The 20,353-nt window shown below is 48.1% G+C and overlaps 1 protein-coding gene across 3 annotated transcripts in view; it reads left to right on the top strand.

The window, feature by feature from the left end:
• The first annotated feature begins 13,082 nt into the window (after positions 1-13,082).
• ST8SIA2 (ST8 alpha-N-acetyl-neuraminide alpha-2,8-sialyltransferase 2) overlaps positions 13,083-20,353 on the top strand; it is a 33,405-nt gene continuing 26,134 nt past the window's right edge. For all 3 annotated transcript variants that reach the window (XM_064456183.1, XM_064456182.1, XM_064456184.1), the window contains exon 1: positions 13,083-13,569. In XM_064456183.1, coding sequence (XP_064312253.1) covers positions 13,466-13,569 — 104 coding nt within the window. In that variant the 5' untranslated portion in view covers positions 13,083-13,465. The remainder of the gene's footprint in view (positions 13,570-20,353) is intronic.

Raw genomic sequence — 20,353 nt, 5'->3', positions numbered from 1 at the left:
CTGTTGCAAAGCAAGGAGGGGCAGGCAGGAATAATTTTCCAGGCCAAGGTAATGCGAGGAGAGCTGTGGTGCTCTCTGTTTGGGTGACCTAGCTCCAGAGAGCAGCAATGTAGGGAAAGAGAGTTTGGAGTTTAATGCCTCCGAAGGTGAAATCACCAGCAGTTGAAAGATTGATGGAGCCAGGAAAAGTTGCTTGCTTCTAACTAGAAATAAGGAGAGTTTCAGGTGTGTGATGAGGTGGAAGGTCTCTGTCTTAACTGTTCTGCACCCACTATGCGCACAAGGATGCTTTAAGTGACAAACTTGCTCTTTTTAGGAGGAACACGTTTCCAGCCCATGCTAACACGGAACCAAATTACTGCCTGCTGGCACCAGGAGGAGGTATGAAATAAATTGGTTGGGGGAACCCTTACTTTTTAAAGTCAAAAATAACATGGCGTATAATGTAAAGGACAAAGTTGAGCACTGAAGGCTAGTGACTCATACGCAATATAAATTCAAGTGTCATAACAGAGCAATAATGGAGCAAATTGCTGCAAAATGCAGGGCCTCGTAGGTAGCAGCAGGATATTGAAGACAAAGCTCACACAGTGGTTTTAACAGGTTTTGAAACCTGCTGCCATAGCTTGTTTTTGATTGCTGTGATTTTATTTTGGTTCATTATTGTGTCAGATGCTCAGGCTCTCTGTGGAGGTGAGGGGTGTATTCAGCTTACACTCATTGTACAACCAAATCAACAATAACCTAATAAATAATAACTAATAAAAACAAGGTTTAATTATGTGAAACCCTTGAGCATGTTACGAACAGAGCGATCTTCCCAGGAGCAGAGGCAGCCAGAGGAAGGATGAAAGAAGAGGATGTGCAAAAAACTAGTGTTAAAATAGCTGCTTTACTGCCATTTCATGGAGCTCCTCAAGTATGTGTGCGCTACGGACAACTTGGCAAATTGCTCAGTACCAGACAGTCAAAACAACAAAAATGCCTTAAAACGTCTGGAACAGCATTACAGGTATCCCAGAGAGAGGGTGAATGAGTGCACCTCAGTAGTAGGGAGCATTTTTGGTTAAATGCAAGTGCAGCTGGTCAGAAATCCATGCATACTCTTCTCTTGTCTCCTAGCTCTAGGTAGGCTTGGATGCATAGGGGGAGGATATGTTTATTTTGCTGGAGGCACGCCTCAGGATGGAGAAGGGCATGAGAGCCCATGCCTCCAAGTCCTGGCCTTGTAATTCCCAGGCTTTGGCATTTTGATATAGCCTGTTCCAAAGAGAAAAGAAACAGGCAGACCCCAGTAGGTCCTGCCTGTCATTAAAGCTGGATCTAAAGTCAGGAGAAGATGGAGTTAAAGTTATTGTGGGTGACCCTATTGCACACGGGATCAGGTTTTTCTCTCCCACCCCACTCGTGCCATTGGTTGAGCTTTGCATGAGCAAGAAGTAGCAGCTCTGGTTCTTGCTTCATCGCAGCCAGCACGGCCGAGGGGTCCAGGCTCTGCCCGGCCCCACTGCTCGGCTTTGATGCAGGAAGGTGACGATTTTATTCCATGCCACTCTACCAGGCACGCTTTCAAACCTAATTAAGCTTAGCGTTACCATTGTTTTTATCACATTAAGATCCCACTTGGCTCTCAGCAGCACAGACCACAAAGTCAACACTGCATCTTTAAACAGAAACAACAGATTTTGGTTCAATTAAAAATTCATTAAAATGTAAATTAGTTTGTAGGGTTTTTTTCCTTCTAATGCCTATTCAGTGTGGCACTCTAATGGTGCAAAGCATTAAAGGGAGGTTAACTCGAAGTACAGAGACAAATTGCTCTTCATATACTCACCTGCTTAAGTGATCTTGGAAAAGGATTTAACCCTTTTTCCCTCATCCATCGGGGTTTCCACCTTATACCAATTGTTTGTTATGATCTTTCTTTGTCATGCTTTCTTAAGTCTAAACTGAATAGTTGACCTTATCCTGCAACTTTGCTGGCACTTCTCCTTTACAATTGTCCTACAGCTCTCGGGGAATTCTTTTTCCCAACAAGACCTATCCTGAAAGCTAATTGTTTCCTCCCAGACCCTGTTAGATGTGCCAGAATAAATTTCCCGGATGTTTCCCTTCCAGGGGCTGCACAAGATATGGTGATTTAACCACATACTTATTAAATCATTTGTCGCTTCTAGTGTGCTATGAAACCATGTGTGAGCATTATTATTATTATTATTATTATTATTTTCCTTATCGTTGTAAACTCAGTCGCTATTGCAAGTTCATTAGGTGTCGTTAATTGCTAACAACACATTCAGAACGTATGGTAAATGCAATTTAATTGAGAACTAATTAACTTGTTATAGTTATCTCATTACATGCCAATTAAACTTTTTAACATTCCTTTTCAGTAGATAAAGGAACAGTTAACATCCCAGGGACCAAATTCAGAGCTGGTGTAAGGGGGAACAGCTTTGCTGCCTTCATCTGTAATGCGTGTGCTGACAAGGGGTTTGCTTTGCATCTTACATTTTTGTAAGATTAAGGGAAACCAAGGGAGTTCAGGTTAATTTAGTGTGTCTCTGAAGAGGCTAAGAACTTGCAAAAAAAATGCCTCTGATGGTGGTTTTATGTTTCTTGAGAGGAACTGAAGGACCAGGGCCAGGAATTTCAGCTCTGCGGCTGAATCAATCTCTGGGTTTTGGTAAACCAACCTCCAGCTTTTCCCACATCTACAAATTATATGAGGGAATATTTACATACTATGCCCAATCCAGAGTCCGTGCTAATGCATCCCTTGATCGTGGGCTTTGGATTGGCATCTTTGTGCTACATAATTTCAGGGGACTCTTCTCCAAACAAACTCCAGCTGATCGCACACAAGGGAGTTCAAGGCAGCATGATTGACTGCACCTGCCCCCTACCAGCTCTGTGATCAAATCACATTTGCCTAGTTTATGTTTCTTCCCTTTCTCTGCATGAAAGTGTCAAGCAAACAAAGGAGAGAGAAGTAATGGAGGGAAAAAAGCAAAGCCATGTGAGTACAAAGTGTTTCCCAAAGACATAAAATAAGCAGCTGGAAAAAACTGGGAACAGTATTGCCTTTCATCTCTCAGATAACCAGGTTCAGTCATCTTAGCTGTTGCTAGTAACATCTGTGGCTTTAAAAATACAGAAAATCAACCCGTAGCTGAGCCATTAATTTCACAGTGTCACTAACGTTGGCTTCAAAATCAAAACAAAATCTTTGGAAGTTAGAAGAATTCAAGTGAAAGGTAACTATTCTGGCACTATTGAAGTGAAGGATAAAGTCACTGAAGGGATTGATGATTGATTTCCGTTTTATTTGCTCACTGAAATAACTGTGTGAGAAACACGGAAAATATGTGAAGGGACAAGTGGGCAGGTTCGGTGGCCAGCTACAAAAGGCTTTGATCTCAGCAACTTTCCCCAGGTAAAGGAGTCGCTGCTACATGGGGTGGGAAAAGAGTGCTGCTACTCTGCCACAGATATCTCAACGCAACACAGTAAGAGTCATCTGGCGTGAATCAAAACAGTTTGGGTGTAAAGCAGAGTTAGCATGGACCAATATCTTTTGTCAGCGTGCAGAATCATCCCCCAGCCCAGGTGCTACTGCAGGTTCAGGGTGTTGATTTGTCTACAGTGAGAGCAAACCATGCTCTGCCAGAGCAAGGATATATGAAAAAGTGTTGGGAAAATGAAGCTAGGGCAGGGAGGCAGAGCAAGCTGCTTGTGGCCTTCAAAGTAAAGCAAAGGAGTGCCTGTGAAGGTGAACCTTAATTTAAACCATGGGGAAGAAGAGTGTTAATACAACACCCATCTTATGAGGCTTTTCCAATAAGGGCTATAATACAACAAAAGCAGCTGAAGAGGCTTTTCTCACAGAATTTTCTAACCAACTTTGCAAAGCCGAGAAGGCAAAACTCTCTGAAGACCTTTCCTGTTTGTAGTTTGCTGAATCCAAATGTTTATGTGCATCTTCTGTAACCATTGTCATTTAAATAGATAGCAGTCCTCGAGTGGAAAGGGGGTTAGTGATGTAGTGTTATGGAGGTTACTAGTATGTACCAGAAGCCTCAAGAACTCTTCAATGTTTCTATCCAGGATGTGCTAAGATTGTAATGCTTGCATGGTGAATGTGTTTTTACTGTGTGTTTTTATGATGTTTTCATTATGTGCCTTTATTATGTGGTTATAAGCTGCTAGAATGGAAACAGGGGTGATAAAGCTTGATTGATTATTATATTCCCATATATAAATGGAGATTATTTTTTTCCACTAGGAATATATGAACGACAGACAAGTTTGATTGGGATGCAAGTCCAAGCATTAAGTCTGCTCCTGGAGTAGTTAAATCCGGTTCCTCAAGTCAAGTCAGTGTTGAGGCTTCTGAGCCTTCTTCAAGTCACCAGACCCTCAGCTTTGCACAGCTGGAGAAGCAGCTGGGACACTGGGCACCCTGTGTCCCCACGGATCTCCAGGAGCCTCAGGACACCAGGGCTACCTCCTTCTGAAATCCCCAGAGCTGAAGCAGAAGCTGAATTCAGCAATAAAATGGAGTGGCCCAGGCTTTTTAAGATCTTATTTCTGATGAGGTCTAAGAGTTAAGAGCTCTGAAGTGAGACTGTCCTTATTTACAGCTTAATATTTTGTGATGTGGAAGGTCTGATGAGTGCTAATGACTACCCTGTGTTCCCCCTTGCTCTCCCCCCAGCACGGTGCAGCCTCCTGCTATGCTGCTGCAGGTCCCACTTGCAACTGTGCTATCCTGGCAAAATCCAGGGTTTGCTCCAGTCTGAAGAGAAGTTGAACCACTTTGGTAATATCTATTTATGGTGGCCACAGTATTGGCCTTTTCATCAGGAGCAGCGGGGACTCAGCACCTCACAGAATCAGGCCTTTCAGTGAGCTCAGAGTTAATCTTTGTGCAGTTCCCTCATGCAATATTGTATTTCATAAACGTTCCCATCTGCCAATGCAAGTATTCATCAACCCAATGGACATTGCGACCGGTTTCTGCCCTTCTTTGTGCTATATTGGAAGCCTATTCTCTGCAATGCCTCTTTCACTGTTCACCTACCCTGGAGACAGCAGCTCGCTGTGAAATATATCTCAAATCATCGCAGTGCAAACAGAGCCTTTTCTCTTACAGACCTGAGATGGCTATCAGTGCCCAAAATTCTCTGCAGAGGCCCTTGAACCAGCTGGCTGGACCAGGAGGAAAGCGTGCTGAGGTGTGCACTGGGAGAAGAAACACCCTAGCTTTCAGGGAAGGCAAACCAAGAGTCTTCCTGTAATTTATTTATAGAAAGAAGCAAGGAAAATCTTTCTTTTTCCTCCAAATAAAACTCTCTCGTTCCCTGACTCTAACCATTCAGTAACCTCACAAGGAGTGGAAGCATTTCCCCACCCTCTGTAGATTTGGTGGCTTTTATTGTTGCTTGCTAAATGTATGCTGGCATACCACTTACTGCAGCACGCAGGCTCATGGTCTTTGCATGGCTTCTTCCCCTCTAGGAACACCATAAAGAGATCACTAGGTCAGAAAGGCTGCTACTTGCCTATGGTCTCTCTCCCCCACACTGGCCCTTTTTCTCTCTCCTAACTCCTTGTACATTTGCATGGAGCACTTAAACCTGCCAGGAGCGTTACGTGCAGTCTCCCCCTTCTGCCGGTATCTCGCGGAGCTAGGTGCAATCCAGCAACAGATCAATCATTCAAATGCCTTGCCACAGAGGACACTAATGATCTAAGAGCAGAGCAAAAATCACATTTAGGCACAAGCTGCACTAAAATTTCCCTTCCCAAGGAACATGCTTACTGTTTCAATCAGGTTTCCAAAGAGGGGGGGGTTTCAAGTGTGTGGTGCTGCACAACCAGGGTCATGTATTCAAAAACTTTAATTTAGGATCCAGAAGGGGAGTATAATACTGAAAATATCCTGTTGCAGCTGCTCCTACTGTGATTGGAGTGTTTGCAATGCTCTAGGACCTTTTTGGATCAAATGTAGGTGATTTTTCCTTCGTGTTGGCCACCAAGAGGCAAGCTCCAGGCAAAGAAGTTCTGTTCTTGCTCCTGCAGGAGGAGCTAACCTGGGGGCCATGCTCTCCCTGCAGCTTCTGGCTAGAGCTCTTTGGGGGAAGTGCCTCTGCCCTACTTTACTCTTTCAAAATTCCCGTTATTCTGAAGCCTAAGCAATTCACTCAGCAGGTCTGCCCACCACAAAGGACATGAAGGATGGAAATATTAGTATGAAAGAGGAGAAAAAAAGCATTTATTATTGATGGGGAGCAAACTGACAGTCACTATAGACAGAAATCAAGTGCCTTTCTAGAGCTGAAATGAGGTTTTGCATTAAAGACCTTTCGCACAGCAGTTTTTTAGCTGTTAGCAAGAGGAGGGGAGAAGAAAAAGTTGCATTCTTTACAATTCCCCTTAAGATTTTGTCATTTTTGCTAAATGGAACATATTGTTGAATCTCATGTTTTCCTTGAAGAAAAGTTCTCATTTGCAAAGGACCATGTGTGCTTGCGATTGTTTTTTCTTTTTTTGGTTGTTTTAATTGCTGTTGTAATCGGCACATTTTGCAAAGATTTAGACCAAAATTTTCCCAAGGACCATAAGAAGACCAGGAAAAAGCAAGACAGCCTTCTTGCAAGTTTTCTCAGCTGTGCTGATCACTAAGGTGATAGATTTTCGAGTGGTTAGCAGCACTGTCTCCTTTATCTGGATGGCCCCATAGGAGGGTCATAAAGATTTCCTCCTCCTTCTTTATCTATTCTTCTGTCATCTTCTGCAGCCCTCTTTTTCACTCTGACTTCTCACAGACAGAAACAACCTGAAATCTCAAATTAATCTTTAAAAAAAACCCTTCCCATGCTTTGCGGTGCCCTTTCACAGCTCATTTCTTCATCCCGCATGTAGATTGTTTATCCAAACTAGGTATATTTACCTCGACAGAGTTGTGGAGAGTAATTGGGCTTCTGTCAGGTATAGGACAAGATTAATCAAACCTGCCAACTTGAAACAGGCCAAAACTAGAGTCAAATATGACCTGTACTTTAAGGCCATGAAATGCAGGCAGAAGTACCGTGATGAAGGTGTATTGCAGAAACAAACCTAAAAGAAATGCCATGTCTTAGTAGCTTTGAACTGAGATAAGAGACAAAATTCAAAACCCAATGAAGTCTCAGTTTGGCATCTGAAACCTATATCTGTTTATCAGACATTTAAAATCTACCATTATAAGTGAGAAATACTTATCAGTTTGGAATTATCTTGGGAGGATGTGTTGTTTAATTCAAACCATTGCTGGTTGTATGCAAGAAATGTGCACGCTGCCTATGCAACCAAGCACGTGTGCGTATTGTAAGCCATTGAAAATATGACCTTGCTCAGTTAATATTTTCTCTACAGGGCGGGAAGAACGAGGGCGATATGTGTGGGTTAGGGTAGAGGCAGGGAACAGGGCAGGTAACTTGTGCCTTTTCTGTTTCAGGGCTATCAGCAAAGGGCTTCTTTGTTCCTCTGATGACAGTGCAAAAACAAATGCTGCAAGTGCAGGTTTGCAGGCAAGGCTGGGACAGCGGGGATCAGCCTGGACTGCCGACACTGGGATTGACCTTCGGGCACTCACTTCTGGCTGTGGAGTTTCGCACAGGTCGATGGAAATGCAGCAATCTTCAAAGTTGAAGCATCTTTCCGACCTTTCTTCTCCCCCCTTCTGCTTTAAGCACCGCGGTGGCCTTCAGCATGTCAAGGACGAGCGAAACATACCCAGGTTTGAGTCACCCCCCCCCAAAAGAGGGTCCCTCCCCGTTATGTGTGTGTGTATATACACATGTGCACACACAGCACTGCCACCCAGTGGCTTGCTAACCACAAGTGGGGGGGGGGGAGAGCAAACTTGTTTTAGGGTGTTTTGTTTTCCCAAATGCCATTAACATGGTACAAAAACTTCATACAAGCACATATTCGGCTCTGCCTTCCCAGCCTGGAGGTGCCCGGCTTGGCACGCACACGTGGCCAGGCTGTAAAAGCGTGCCAGCTGTGCGGCCGCAATTGGAAATATCAATACCTTAGCATCGGGTTCAGATCACAGGCAATGTGCAACTGTCACACATATTCCACCTTTTCCCTTTTTTATGTGCGCGTGGTTAATTGTGAGGGGGAGGACGGCCAACCTTATCTCTTGTGACTAGTGGTGGCAAAACTGAAAAATTGTTTTCATTACCAGGTGGAAGGCTTTTCACATGCAAATTATCAATATCATTGTGAATGTGGCCTTTTTATTAATCCAAACCAGCTTATCTGACCAAAAAGAAAGGAAGATCATTCTTGTTTTATATCAAACACTTTGCTCTGACAATGGCAAGTCATATTTGATGAAATGTTGCATGGATCACACCATTTTTGCAATTTACTGCAGAAGAGAAAGAAATAGAAAGGATTAATGGATGGGGTTGGGTTTGGGGATTTTTGGGTGGGTTTCATTTGGGTGGTTTTTTTTGGTTTTGCTCTTTTCCTCTTTAGGACACTTCTAAACACCAGTCAAATGATGCCAGTTTACTTAAGCGTTTTAACTTTTCTTCAACATCAGAGGAACTGATCTGGTTTTACACATGTGAGTATTTTTGTCTCTCTATTGTGTGCACTTCCCCTTCAGACACCAGGAAAAAAAGGTCACGTTCCTTACTGAGTCTATCCTTTTCTATTGATTTTACTTTCTTAAAATCCTATTAGAGCTTGAAATTAATACAGTTTCATTCTCTTCTCCTTTTCTCGTGAACTACCAAACCTTTCTTGTTGCTGCTACACCACTTTGGGTATAAAGAAGATGGTAGAATTGGAGCCCTCCTTCCAATGGCAAAAATCCCTGAGAAGAGAAAATCAGGAGGGTTTTGACTCTTCCTCCAAGGACAGTAAGGGCTCTCCCTTCCAGCCTAAGAGATGAGGAGCAGAGATGCTTCTTCCCTCAGTTCACCAGGGGATGGACCACAGAAAGTTACAGACCCCTCTGATGTGGCTGAATTCTCATTCACTGACATTAGGACATGTCTAAATGCCTCTGCTAGGGCCGTATCTCAGTGCTGTCTGCTGCTTAAAAGCAAACCGTATTCCTATCACCCTACAACAAACACTAATTTGTCCAGCATTTGGGAGTCCTTTAGTAAGACTCACAGCTCTTCCAGGAGGCAGGTGAATGCCCTTTAGTAATGGACTTAGCCACTTCAGGATCCAGCTGGAAAATATTTACCCAAGGGTACATAAAGCCAGGTGAGGAGACTGACAGCTCTGGAAGCTGCTCGGTTATTACCAGTGTTTCTCCATGCATGAGCAAAAAGGCTGTGGACCCCTGATGCAGGAACGGTGTTCTCTGATCCCTTGCTCCATGCAGAGGTTGACAAGAGAGAAGATGGAAGGCATCAAACCTACTGAATCAGCATCCTTCCTTCCTGCTAATGAACTTACTGAGGAGGAAAAGACACTTCACGCCCCTCAGGAGTCACCTGCCTTTCACAGGAGGGTCTGGGGGTTTCATCGGAAGAAGCACCTAGAGGCAGGTCTGTTGCCAATAACTGGGCAACGAAACATCGCAAACCTGCTTAATACAGGCTCCCATTTGTCATGCCTGTTCATCACATCAGAGTACTGTTTAGCTGTATAAAATGGGCTGTAAACTTTGTTCATTTTGGCTGACAGATATGATAAAGGTTATGTGCGTTTTACAGCATTACAAATTTGATGGAGAAAGGTCCCCCGAGACCTCTTGCTGCACCAGGTCTTATCATTTGTCATAGCGTGGCAAAGACCTCATGGGTCATCTTCTCTGTCCCTCCTTTGCTTGTTCAGGAGCCACTACCTTTCTCAATGATGCTTCTCACATAGATTAAAAGCGGTTTAAATATGTATTATTTTTGCACTCTCTGTGTATCTGTGCCTTTCATATCCGCATCTTAAATTCATCACCTCCCTGCCAGTTGTTTGTAAATGTCCCTAGGTGTTTAACTCTTATTCTCTGAATCCTCTGAGCTATTGCTGGTGAATATGGCTATTATATATTCCTGATATTTCTCAAAGGTCAAAAGAAAATGTAAAAATGCCATTTCTTTTCTCTTCTCCCTTCAAAACAGCAAAATGCAATATTGTTCTGGTGCAGTCACTTTTGCCGTTATGCTAAGATTTTTTTTTTCAGCACCCCTTATTGTATTTACTGCAAATGTTCTGGATACAGAATTATTTCCTCAAATTATTAGGAACTAGAAGATATAATAGCCTTTTATTCTGTTTCAGAACATATTACTCTACCACAACAGTCTATTTGCGACAGTTTGTTCTCATCTTCCTGCAACCCATCTTATAAATGAGACATAAAATTGAGGCTCTGGACGCTTATGGACCCAATCCCGCAACATTTATGCACCTGGTTAAGCTGAATCGTGTGAGGATTCATAGCAAATTGAATGTGCAGAATGACTAACAGTTGAGGCACTAAGGCAATTGCTCCAAAGCAGTTTGCAGCTCTTCAGGATAAAGAGGAATGCATGAAACTAGGGTGCATTATTACTTCCTCCCCCAGATCTGGCCAGGATGCTCTAAAGGATGGACTCAGAGTGAAGGCAGAGTAACACTGTCCTTTCCTGCAGTCAGTTCCTATTATATTAATTTCTTTCTAGCACTACGGTAAGAGTCCTGACCGTGCAGAATTTAGCCCTCAGCAGTGCAACAAGATCTCCAGGTTTTCATCCCAGTGTCGCACTTGGTGGTGTTATGCAGCCTCGTTAACTGATTACGAAATAATTCAGCAAGCTGCACTGTTCCTGCATCTTCTACATAGCTTGCTGCCTCCTCATTCAAAACCAGCTGTACTTCAAGGTCTTGGTCGCTGTGTTTTAAGCCTGATCAGCTGAAGAATGACCTTTCTCTCTGACCTACCTCTTTCAGAGGAATAAAGCAACAGATGACACCAAGTACAGGATTCACAGAGCTCTTTGTGCAAGCCCCTAGCAGTGGAGCTCTCCAGTGAAGGGCATCAAGCTTAACTCTCAGCTCACCCTGCAAGGAGGGGGTTTTTCATTTCAGTTAATAGCAGCATTTCCATTGACTTACGCGGGAGCAGAGTCAAATCCCAGCATGTCTTTAAAGACAAGCTACTCCTCAGCAGAAGAAGCAGCTCGGCAGATAGGACATCCCTGCCCCTGAGAGAGTCCTCATCCAGGCAAACCAACTCCCACCACGCACTGAATGATCCCCCCACTTATTGCTCAGCCTCCATCGAGGTTTCTTTTCTTGCACATCGCCGCCGTGATTGGCAACCGAAACAGCAAGATCGGACAAAAGGAGCTGAAACACCACCTGGGATGGAGCTGAAAAAGATGCAGGAGCAGATATCTCCATCTGTATTCTCGAGGATGTGTAAGATGGGAAGCCAGCTGCAGTGTGGTGCTCCCGAATCACAGGGGACTGGTGCTCTGCCCCGCTGCATCTCGGGAAACCCCGATGTCAGTCCCTGCACCAGCAAGGTCACCTCAAAGCCTGTTTCCTCATCCTCAGGCCAGTCACACTGCTGTGAAACTCCAGAATAGTGTGAGCAAAAGGAGTTCAGGAAGAATAAAACAGAAGGAAAATGAGGCTTTTCTCAGATTTATGCAGAAGGTAAATTATGGGACTACACACACCACCTAAAATCACTTTCTCCCCAGGGGCCTGAATATGCTCTATTATAAAAGCTGCAGAGTGGACTGTAAATTTGCCATATATACTACAGTGTAATTGTACCAGACTCACCTCTGTTGTATTTTTTACCTATAAATGTAATGGTGATTTGTTTGTCTCCTCTTTCTACAAGAGTTTCAGAATCCCGAGGAAAGCACATCGGCCATAACGGCCTCCTTCCACCATTTAATCCAGATAAAGAGAAAAGTCTTCTGCTGAGTATGCCTTCCCCGCACAATACCGGTGCTACGCATCCCCGTACGTACAGACACGCTTACCCCGGCACAAAGCCCCTCGCATCCCCGGTGGGAATCACACAACATTGACAGCGTACCACGCCCTGAGCAACGTACTTTTGTATCGATGCAAAAAGCCGTGCGCAGAAGGGAAAATGGCAGCTTTCCAAGTGGCCCCAGTTAATAGCTCTGTTTTGCTTAATGGTGCCTCCCATTCAGACTAAAGATGCTGTTTTAAATATGTAAGCAATTAGTATCTCTCTCTCAACACATCTGTGCTTCTTCTATCTGCTGCATTATAAATCCACTGCGTCCCCCTCTCCAGCTCAGCGGTGCATATATCACCAGATATTCTGATTTTCAGCAAGTTTCTGGTCCGAAAGACTTACGCTTGGATTTGGAGACACTCTGCCAGGCTGGCCTGGCCTAACCCCTGGCACAGCCGGCCTCTCCTCTCCAGGGCTGGCGCTGGACTAACAGCTAACGGCGATGCAGGGAAAGGACCTCTTGGTCTTTTTTTTGGCCGTTCTTTGGTCCAGCCAGTCCTGTTTTCCAGCTCCCAACTTCCATACACTTTCATCTCCCTTTCTGGATAGAAACCGCAGCCTTTTCTCTCCATAACAAAATCTGAGGCCAAGCCCGTAGCCCGCCGGAGGTTGCTTGCAGGGGCTGCGAGGGTGGCGGGGACGCATCCGAGCGCCTCGGAAGCGGAGCCCCGCGAGCAGTTTCCGCTTAACAAATTCTGCCTGTTCCAACTCCAGCGAGATTGAAAGAGTCATGGCAGGACCGCGGTGTGTGGTTATGAGGGCCAGTATTTACGGTAACGTAAAGAATTATTGTTACCAAAATGGGTATTAACAGTAATAGAGATAGGTGCGATGAGTTATTCATCCTCTTTGTTTACAAAGTGCTTTTCATCCCCAAAGATCTGCTTTATTGCACGCACCTTGCAAGGGAGGAAAAGGCACCGCCATCGCAGAGAGGAGTTAGCTTTGTCTTAATTTATCACAGTTTTTGTCCTTTTTCGGGGAGGAACCACCCGCCGGCCCCGGCTCCCCCCGGCCAGGACTGCCCCTGTCACACCGCGCCGGTGCGGGGAGGGGAGGGGACGCGCCACGCCCGCGCAGGGGAAGCGACAACAAAAAGCCAAGCCCGCTCGCGGGGGGCACCGGGGAGGCGGCGGGCGTCCGTGTGTCCGTCCGTGCCCCCCCGCACCCCCGGAGGGGGGGGCGGCCGCTGCCCGCCGCGGGGACGCGCCGCAAACTTTGGCGGCGGGGGGGGCGGCGGGGGCAGAGCCCGCCCCGTGCGCCCCCTCCCCTCCCCGCGCTCCCCTCCCCGCACCGGGCGGGGCGGGACGGGCGCTCCGCGGGCGCCGAGGGGCGGAGCGGCCCCGCCGGGCGGCGGCGAGGCGGGAGGCGGCGGGACGCGGCGCCGCGCTCCGCACCCCGCGGAGCGGCCCGGCCCGGCCCAGCCGAGCCCAGCCCAGCCGAGCCCGGCCCAGCCCCGGAGCCATGCCGCTGCCGTGCCGGGGCTGGACGCTGGCGTTGCTCACGCTGCTTGTCGGCTTCCTCATCTTCGCCGATATCTCCGAGATCGAGGAGGAGGAGGAGAGCGGGTAAATCCCCCCCGTCCCCGGCGCGGAGGAGAGGGGTGCTGCAGGCGGCGGCGGCGGCGGCGGGGGGGGCGCCGGACAGTTTCTTTGTCTCCGGCTTTCCCGGTTTCTTGCCGCGCCGAAGTGGGAAGGGAGCTCGCTCCGGGAGCCGGCGGCGGGACGGACGGGCAGGACGGGGCGCGGGGCCGGGGGCGGCCACGCCGGTCCGGGCAGGGCTGCGGGAGCGGGTACCGCTCCCGGGAGAGATGCTGAGGTACCGCTCCGGGTAGGGATGCTGGAGCGGGCACTGGTCCCGTTGGAGACGTTGAGGTGCCCGTCCGGGTAGGGATGCTGGAGCAGCTAGAGGTTCGGGTAGGGATGCTGGAGCGGGTACCAGTCCGGGTAGGGGTGCTGGAGCAGGTAGAGGTCCGGGTGGAGACCCGGGAGCGGGTACAGGTCCGGGTAGGGATGCTGGAGCAGGCAGAGGTCCGGGTAGGGATGCGGGAGCGGGTACCAGTCCGGGTACGGGTGCGGGAGCAGCTAGAGGTCCGGGTGGAGACGCGGGAGCAGTTAGAGGTCCGGGTAGGGATGCTGGAGCCGGCACCAGTCTGATGAGTGATGTTGGAGCAGATACAGGTCTGGAGAGAGGGGTTTGGGTGCGGACAGTGCTCAGGTGTTGATGGACTGATGGAGCAGGTCCCTGAGTGGGATATTGGTGCAGGCAGTTTGCTGGTTGGCGATGGTGGGGCAAGTTGCAGCTCAGGGAGCTTGGGTGCTGGTCTGGAGGGGCATGGCAGAGAGGGCTCCAGCTGTGGGGGTGATGGATAAGGCAGCAGTCTGCAGGGTGCTGGAGCAAGGACCAGTCCATAGGGTGGAAGAGATTGAGCAGCAACCGGTGCAGTGGGAGTGATGGAGCAGGGTGGGAGAGCTCAACCCGCTTATCTGTCCCCATGGGCTGTTTCAGGGGCTTCATGATCACCCTTTCCTGGTCACCTCCACGGTGGGTGCTTACCTGCGGGTGCCCTGCAAAGCAGGGGCTAAAGCAGCCCCTAAGTCTGAGGAGAGGAGCAACACCGTGCCCACCCCATAAATGCCATCTCTTGGGTTTTGAGGTCTTGGAAGAACCTCAAAACCCTGCTTGGAAACTTAGGGGATGAGCGAAACAAATGCAGAGAGGAGGGTTTGCATTAACTTGAGGAATTCACTATACCAGTGTGGGAAAACAAATCAAATAATTCTAGTAACATGGGATGCACTCGTAGTGCCCAAATGGCACAAGGTGTTTCTGTCTGGGACCAGGTGGCGTTGCCCACTCGGTTGGATCAAAACAAATACCTGGCACTTGGGGCCGAAATTATAAATGAAATGCAGTGATGTTTGTCATTGCTTCATTGTTACGTTATATCATGTGCCATGGGCAAGAAGTGCTTAACGGTCAGTAGCCTTGACCAGAAACATCCAGCACTGGACTCTAGGTTACCAGGTTAGATGAATTGTTGCTCTGCAATGAGCTGGCACTATCTATATAATAATAAAGGAAATTAAAAGCTTCTGAAGCATCCTTTCCATTGGACAGGCTGCTCTGACCCCTTTGCTTTACTCCCATCTTCTTTTCTGGCTTCTGTTCTTTCTTCTCTCTCCTCGTCTATCTGCTAGATCTGTCCGCTAGAACTTGCTGTGCCCTTATTGAAAATCTATTCTGTTTGGTTACTTACTTGTCCTGTTTTTTGCCCTGATTCATTAGGGATTCCCAGTGTTTAGGGTTTTTTTTTCTCCTCTCTTTTGTGTACATTGTATGGAAATTGGATGTTTGCTGGCTGCTTATCTCCAAGACCTGGCACCTGAGTTTGTTGCTGTAGTTTCTCCAAGGAAGTGCTGCCAAGCAGTGCAGCGGCAGAGACGGCAGCAGGGTCAGATGAGTTCTGCAGGAACAGCAAGCAGCTTGTTTCATACAGCATTTCAGAAATAATAGTGCACAAGGTAACTAGCAAAGGCGAGGAGCACCCTTCGCCCTAGGGAGCAAAGGATGGGTCCTGCTGTCTGGTGCCCTCTGACATGCATTAGTCCCAGAGTGTTTTTTCATAGGTAAGTTCCCACAGCTGTGCTTCTGGTACAGGGATGCACAGAACAAAGGTGGGACCCTGCTATATTAAGAAGCAATCATGAAGCAGGGCAAACTGACCCTTTCTCTTGCTTTGCCCTCTCCTGCTGTCTTATTTTCCCCATTGCATCTCCAAGGTGGTTGGGTTTGATGAGCTCCTTCATCCCAAACACAGCAAGGGGCCGAACGCTGTTCATCTTACACCCTGAGCTCTTAGCGCGTGAGCCTGGCAGAAAAAGCACTTCATCCCTGTGTGCTGCCATGGTACCAGGGATGGTCAACACGATGCTTTGACCTGGCCGAAGTATATTGCTGGGGAGGTGCGGAAAAGCTGAGTGCCTGATGTGCAGCGGTTTAGAGGATGATAAAGGATTTTCACCTTTGAGGGCTACATGATAGCAGTGTCTGTTGCAAACAGGTCCTGTAGGTAAAGGGGACTGTGTGACCACAGAAGTGCGCACCAGTGTACAGAAAGAGACCTTTCCAAAGTTTTCTAGGAGCTCTCTGTCTGTCCAGGAGGGAACAACTCTCCATGAGAGGTTTGGGAGGTCCCAGATATTTGTGCAGCTCTTCCCCGGGTCAGGAATATTTGGCTGATGGATTGTGTGGCTCAGCATCCTCCTCCACCCCCCCTCAGACCACCTTTGCTTTGGTCAGTGCAGCCCAAACATTAAGGAAAGTGAAGAGGCGGCCAGGTATCCCCTGGCCAGGTGTCCCCTGGCAGGCTGACGGCACTGAGGGGGGCTGGGAAATGCAGGCAGGTGCAACTCTTTTCTTCTTTTTCCTTGGCATCGAAACACTCTCTAATTATCGTGAGGAGTGAACAGCTTGCCCACTTTTACACATACCCTGCCCCCTGCCTGTGATTTGGATTGTCTTTGGAAGAATATGCCTCATACGGGTAGGAGCAGGCGGGAGCATATTTTTCTCACCTACAAATACTGAGAAATAGCAGAAAGAAAGAACAAAATGTTCATTAGGTGCAAAGTAAGAATATAATAGTACTGGCAAAGGACACACACACACAAAAAAATAATGCCGTTTCCCCGGACAATAAGTTCCAGCATTGCAGGTAAAGGGAGGTGGGAGCTGAGGGCGGCTGGAGCTGCTCTGCCTGCCAGGGGCTTCTGAGAAAGATGTTCGCTTCTTAAGCAGTCCTGTCTTGCACCTCCAGATATTCTTATACCACCTCCTGCAGCCAAGAGATACTGAAACAAAGAGATGTCAGGGCAAGGATGAAAATTCAGCAGTTTCTTGCTCCCGACGCTGTGTCGCTCTCGTTAGCCTGTTCCTCCTGCCCTGCAGCCACCCCTGCGCGTGGGTTTTCATCCTTCTACATCCCTGTCGTTATATATACACGCATCGCTTGCGTTGCGTGCTTAGCGGTGCTGCGGGATGTCAGCGGATGGGCAGGCACGCTCCTCCCGCTCGCCTTGGCTCGCTCCTCGCGCTCGCCGGCGTGTGCTGCCGGGGTGAAGTATTGCCTTTGCGAACGGTCTTGGCACTTTGTTTCCGAACAGCCACCTGGTTCCGGGCTGCTGAACTTTTTCTGCAGCCCGGTGGCGCCTATGTTTCCCTCCATCACTCCTGCTCCAGCTCTTTGTTTCCCTGGAAGGAAACAAAAGACACATTCACGTCTGTCTTGGGGAACACTAATGCAATCGCAGCCATTTCTTCATCCACCCCAGGATAGGGGAGCGGGCCAGACCTCTCGCTGCGGAGGAAGACAAAGGACTCGGCGTCAAGTGGAATAATTATTGCCGGTGATGAGGAGGAAAATTCTGTTCCTTGGTGGCAGTTTAAAGGGACTCTGTTATTATGCATCTGCTGTAGCAGTTCTGCAGGGGTCCGTCTGTGTCCTGATTGTCTGTAGAGGGAGCTGGTGACCTGCTGCCACCAGGTGACTTCTCAAATTAGCATGTGAGCCATCTTAGGGAGCACTTGACACTTGGTAATGGGTTGGACTTAATATGAGTCAACCTTTTCTCTGCTGGTCCGGACCACATGCCTTTCCATCCTGATATCAAGAGGAATTATATTCTGCTCTCTTTAAGCGATGAATTGGAGTATCTAATATTGCTGGCCTGCCTGGAAGCTTGTCAGTAAATTGCCACTTTTTCTTCATGTGCCCTTTTGTAATGCCTGCCTTTCAAAGGCTCACGAATGCCACAAAGAGATTTTTGTGTCCTTTATGGTGGCTGATGTGCTTGCTCTGAGTGGTCTGTAGTGTGCTGTAGTCGTAACGCTTCTTGTCAAGGTTGGTCCATGGAGTATAAATATCCTGCTTAGGTCTTTTAGGCTGTGATTTACTGCGCCTGACCCAGAGTCATTCTAAGACTAGAAAGTTTTGTTGAAAAAAAGTGCTATATTCTACCAACGTACACTTTTGTGCACTCACACAGCAGGTGCACACGATCCAACAATTATCCAGGTTGGTCCAGAGGAGTAATACCTCCCTGCAGGACTGAAGCCCACAGGCACCCTGTAACTGTTCGTGTAAATGAAGCCAGCTAAGAGACCTTTGTACTCATTGGGTATGGCAGGGCTCTAACAAAAGCCCCATGACACATCGGGCTGGAAAATAAAAGCAATGTTGGAGCACTGATTTGAGTAAGAAGATACTCGATGTAGGCTTTGATTGCAACTCTTCTGATGATAACTTGAGCTCAAGCAGCCAATTTCAGGTTGGCAGCAGAGCTCCCCTGCTTCCCTGCAAAGCACTCCTTCATCTCCTGCTGCCCTGCAGGGGCAGGGGTGGCTGCCACAAAGATATCCAAAGCCCCTGTGCTCCTGCCTAGAGCAAGCTGAAGGAGATGAATCTCCATAGCTTGTTTCCTTGAGCTCTGAGGGAGTGGCAGGAGCAGTGGTACCTGCAGGGAAACAGTGTCCAGCAGGAGGGCTGGGAGCAACAGGGTGGAAAGCACTAGCAGACCCCTGAGCAACCCAGTGGAACAAAAAGAAAACCCAGTGCCATGAACGTAACCAGTCCCTCTAAGGACTTTCCAGTACAGCTGGTGAGAAGTTACTCTTCAGTATAGTCCTGATTGTCAGCAGCTTGCAAGACCCCAGCTGAGCTTGCCAGTGAGGAGGGCAATAGCTGTGGGAGGAGGATGCGCTTCATCAGCCAGCGCTTCTTGGGCGCAGAGTTGCGAAAGCCAAGCCACGGCCAGTCCCACCCCAGACCATTGAAGAGAGCAAAGCAGTTCCGACAAGTGCTCCAGGTTTCCCTGTTGCCCAGGTGGGCTTTTTGTTTCCCACCTCTAATGCCGCAAATGCACCATTCCCGCCTGGAAAGCAAAGGAAACCTTTTTCTCCCTGCAGAGAACAAGGAGTTGCAAATGTTGGTTCATTTAGCGAAGGCTTGTTGAGCAGCTAACGGTGAGGTTAAGTGATTCAGCCGTCAGCAGTACGGTGCCCGCTCCTCCGTGCTACTGCCGTACTCGTGGGCAGAGAGCGAAGCCCTGGGACCGCAGCCAGCAGTGACACAGCAGATCCCGCTGCCGCCGGGAGCCCTCCTGGCCTCTCCCGGACATGGAGAAAGGGGTCAGGGTGTTTTCTTGTATTCTCTGCAGCAACTGTGGTTATTCTGCTTGGACATCTGTTCATCAGCGCCTACTTGCATGCCAGATGTGCTTTTGATCTTCCAGCAAAGCATTTAATGGGAGCTCCCTTATCTTTCCATGGGATTTCAGGCTACAGGTATTTTGTTTTTTCATTCCTGAGACCAGCGGTATTTAAATACATCTACAGGCATGGTTGCTATAAAACCCCGTCATTCCAAAGACATACTTCCTCTAATTGCCTCCATCATTTGTTTTCTCTGGGTCTGGCTCATCCTCAGCAGCAAGAAATAAGCCCAAACTACAATATTAGACAATAATTATTTTGCCATTTCTCTGTTTTCCATCCCCAGTTGCCTCTGGAAACAAGGGAGTTCCCTGACACAGTAAATTCACTGTGGGGGTAGAGTTCCAGCTGTCCTTCAGCAAACACCACGGCAGAGCAGGCTGGTGTCAGCAGCTCTGCCCCTTGCAATGCAAAAGGGAAAAAAAAAGTGCATCTTTGCAGCTCCTTTTTCTTTATGTTCCCACTGTAAATCTAAACAACTTGTCTTGGCTGAGCAGGAGCCTTGATGGTGCTGGTGGCCTTGGGAGATGCATCCTCATCAACAGCAGCAGCGCTGGCTCTGATCAGGAAGCAAAAGGGCTGATCCGGGGAATCGGGCACGGAGCCGCCAAAACCCACCGGGGCACTGGCAATGGTGTGGGGTGAGGGGGCAGGCTGGGAGCAGGAAGGAGGATGACCTGGAAGGGCAGCACATGGTAAAGATGCTCGGTGTGGGGGTGGTGGGTCCAAAATGGTCCTCCTGAAGCAGCAAGTGATGCTGCAGCACAAATGCCATGCCCTGCTATCAGGTAACCCTGTTAGGAGGGGTCCCTGCACCAGCCCAGGGATGATCGTCACTCTCGGGGGTGACACTACAAGGCAGAAATGCTGTCAGCTTTAGGGACGCTCCCCTTTGCCAGGCAGCAAGCAGCTTCGTCGCCCTGATCCCGCTAACTCTGCTGGCCTCGCTGTTGACCCTTCTGAGGTTCCTTGTTTGCAGAGTGTTTGATTCACTGAGCTGGCTGCTCATGCACAGGGTCAGGTCTTACCAAATTTAAGCACTGGACTCTTTCTTACTGCTACTGCAAATAAAGCCTGTGT

Source organism: Phalacrocorax carbo, chromosome 7 (assembly GCF_963921805.1).
Source record: "Phalacrocorax carbo chromosome 7, bPhaCar2.1, whole genome shotgun sequence".
In the NCBI taxonomy this organism is placed as follows: domain Eukaryota; kingdom Metazoa; phylum Chordata; class Aves; order Suliformes; family Phalacrocoracidae; genus Phalacrocorax; species Phalacrocorax carbo.
Note: the sequence above shows the minus strand (reverse complement) of the source record. Positions and strands in the feature narration are given on the sequence as shown.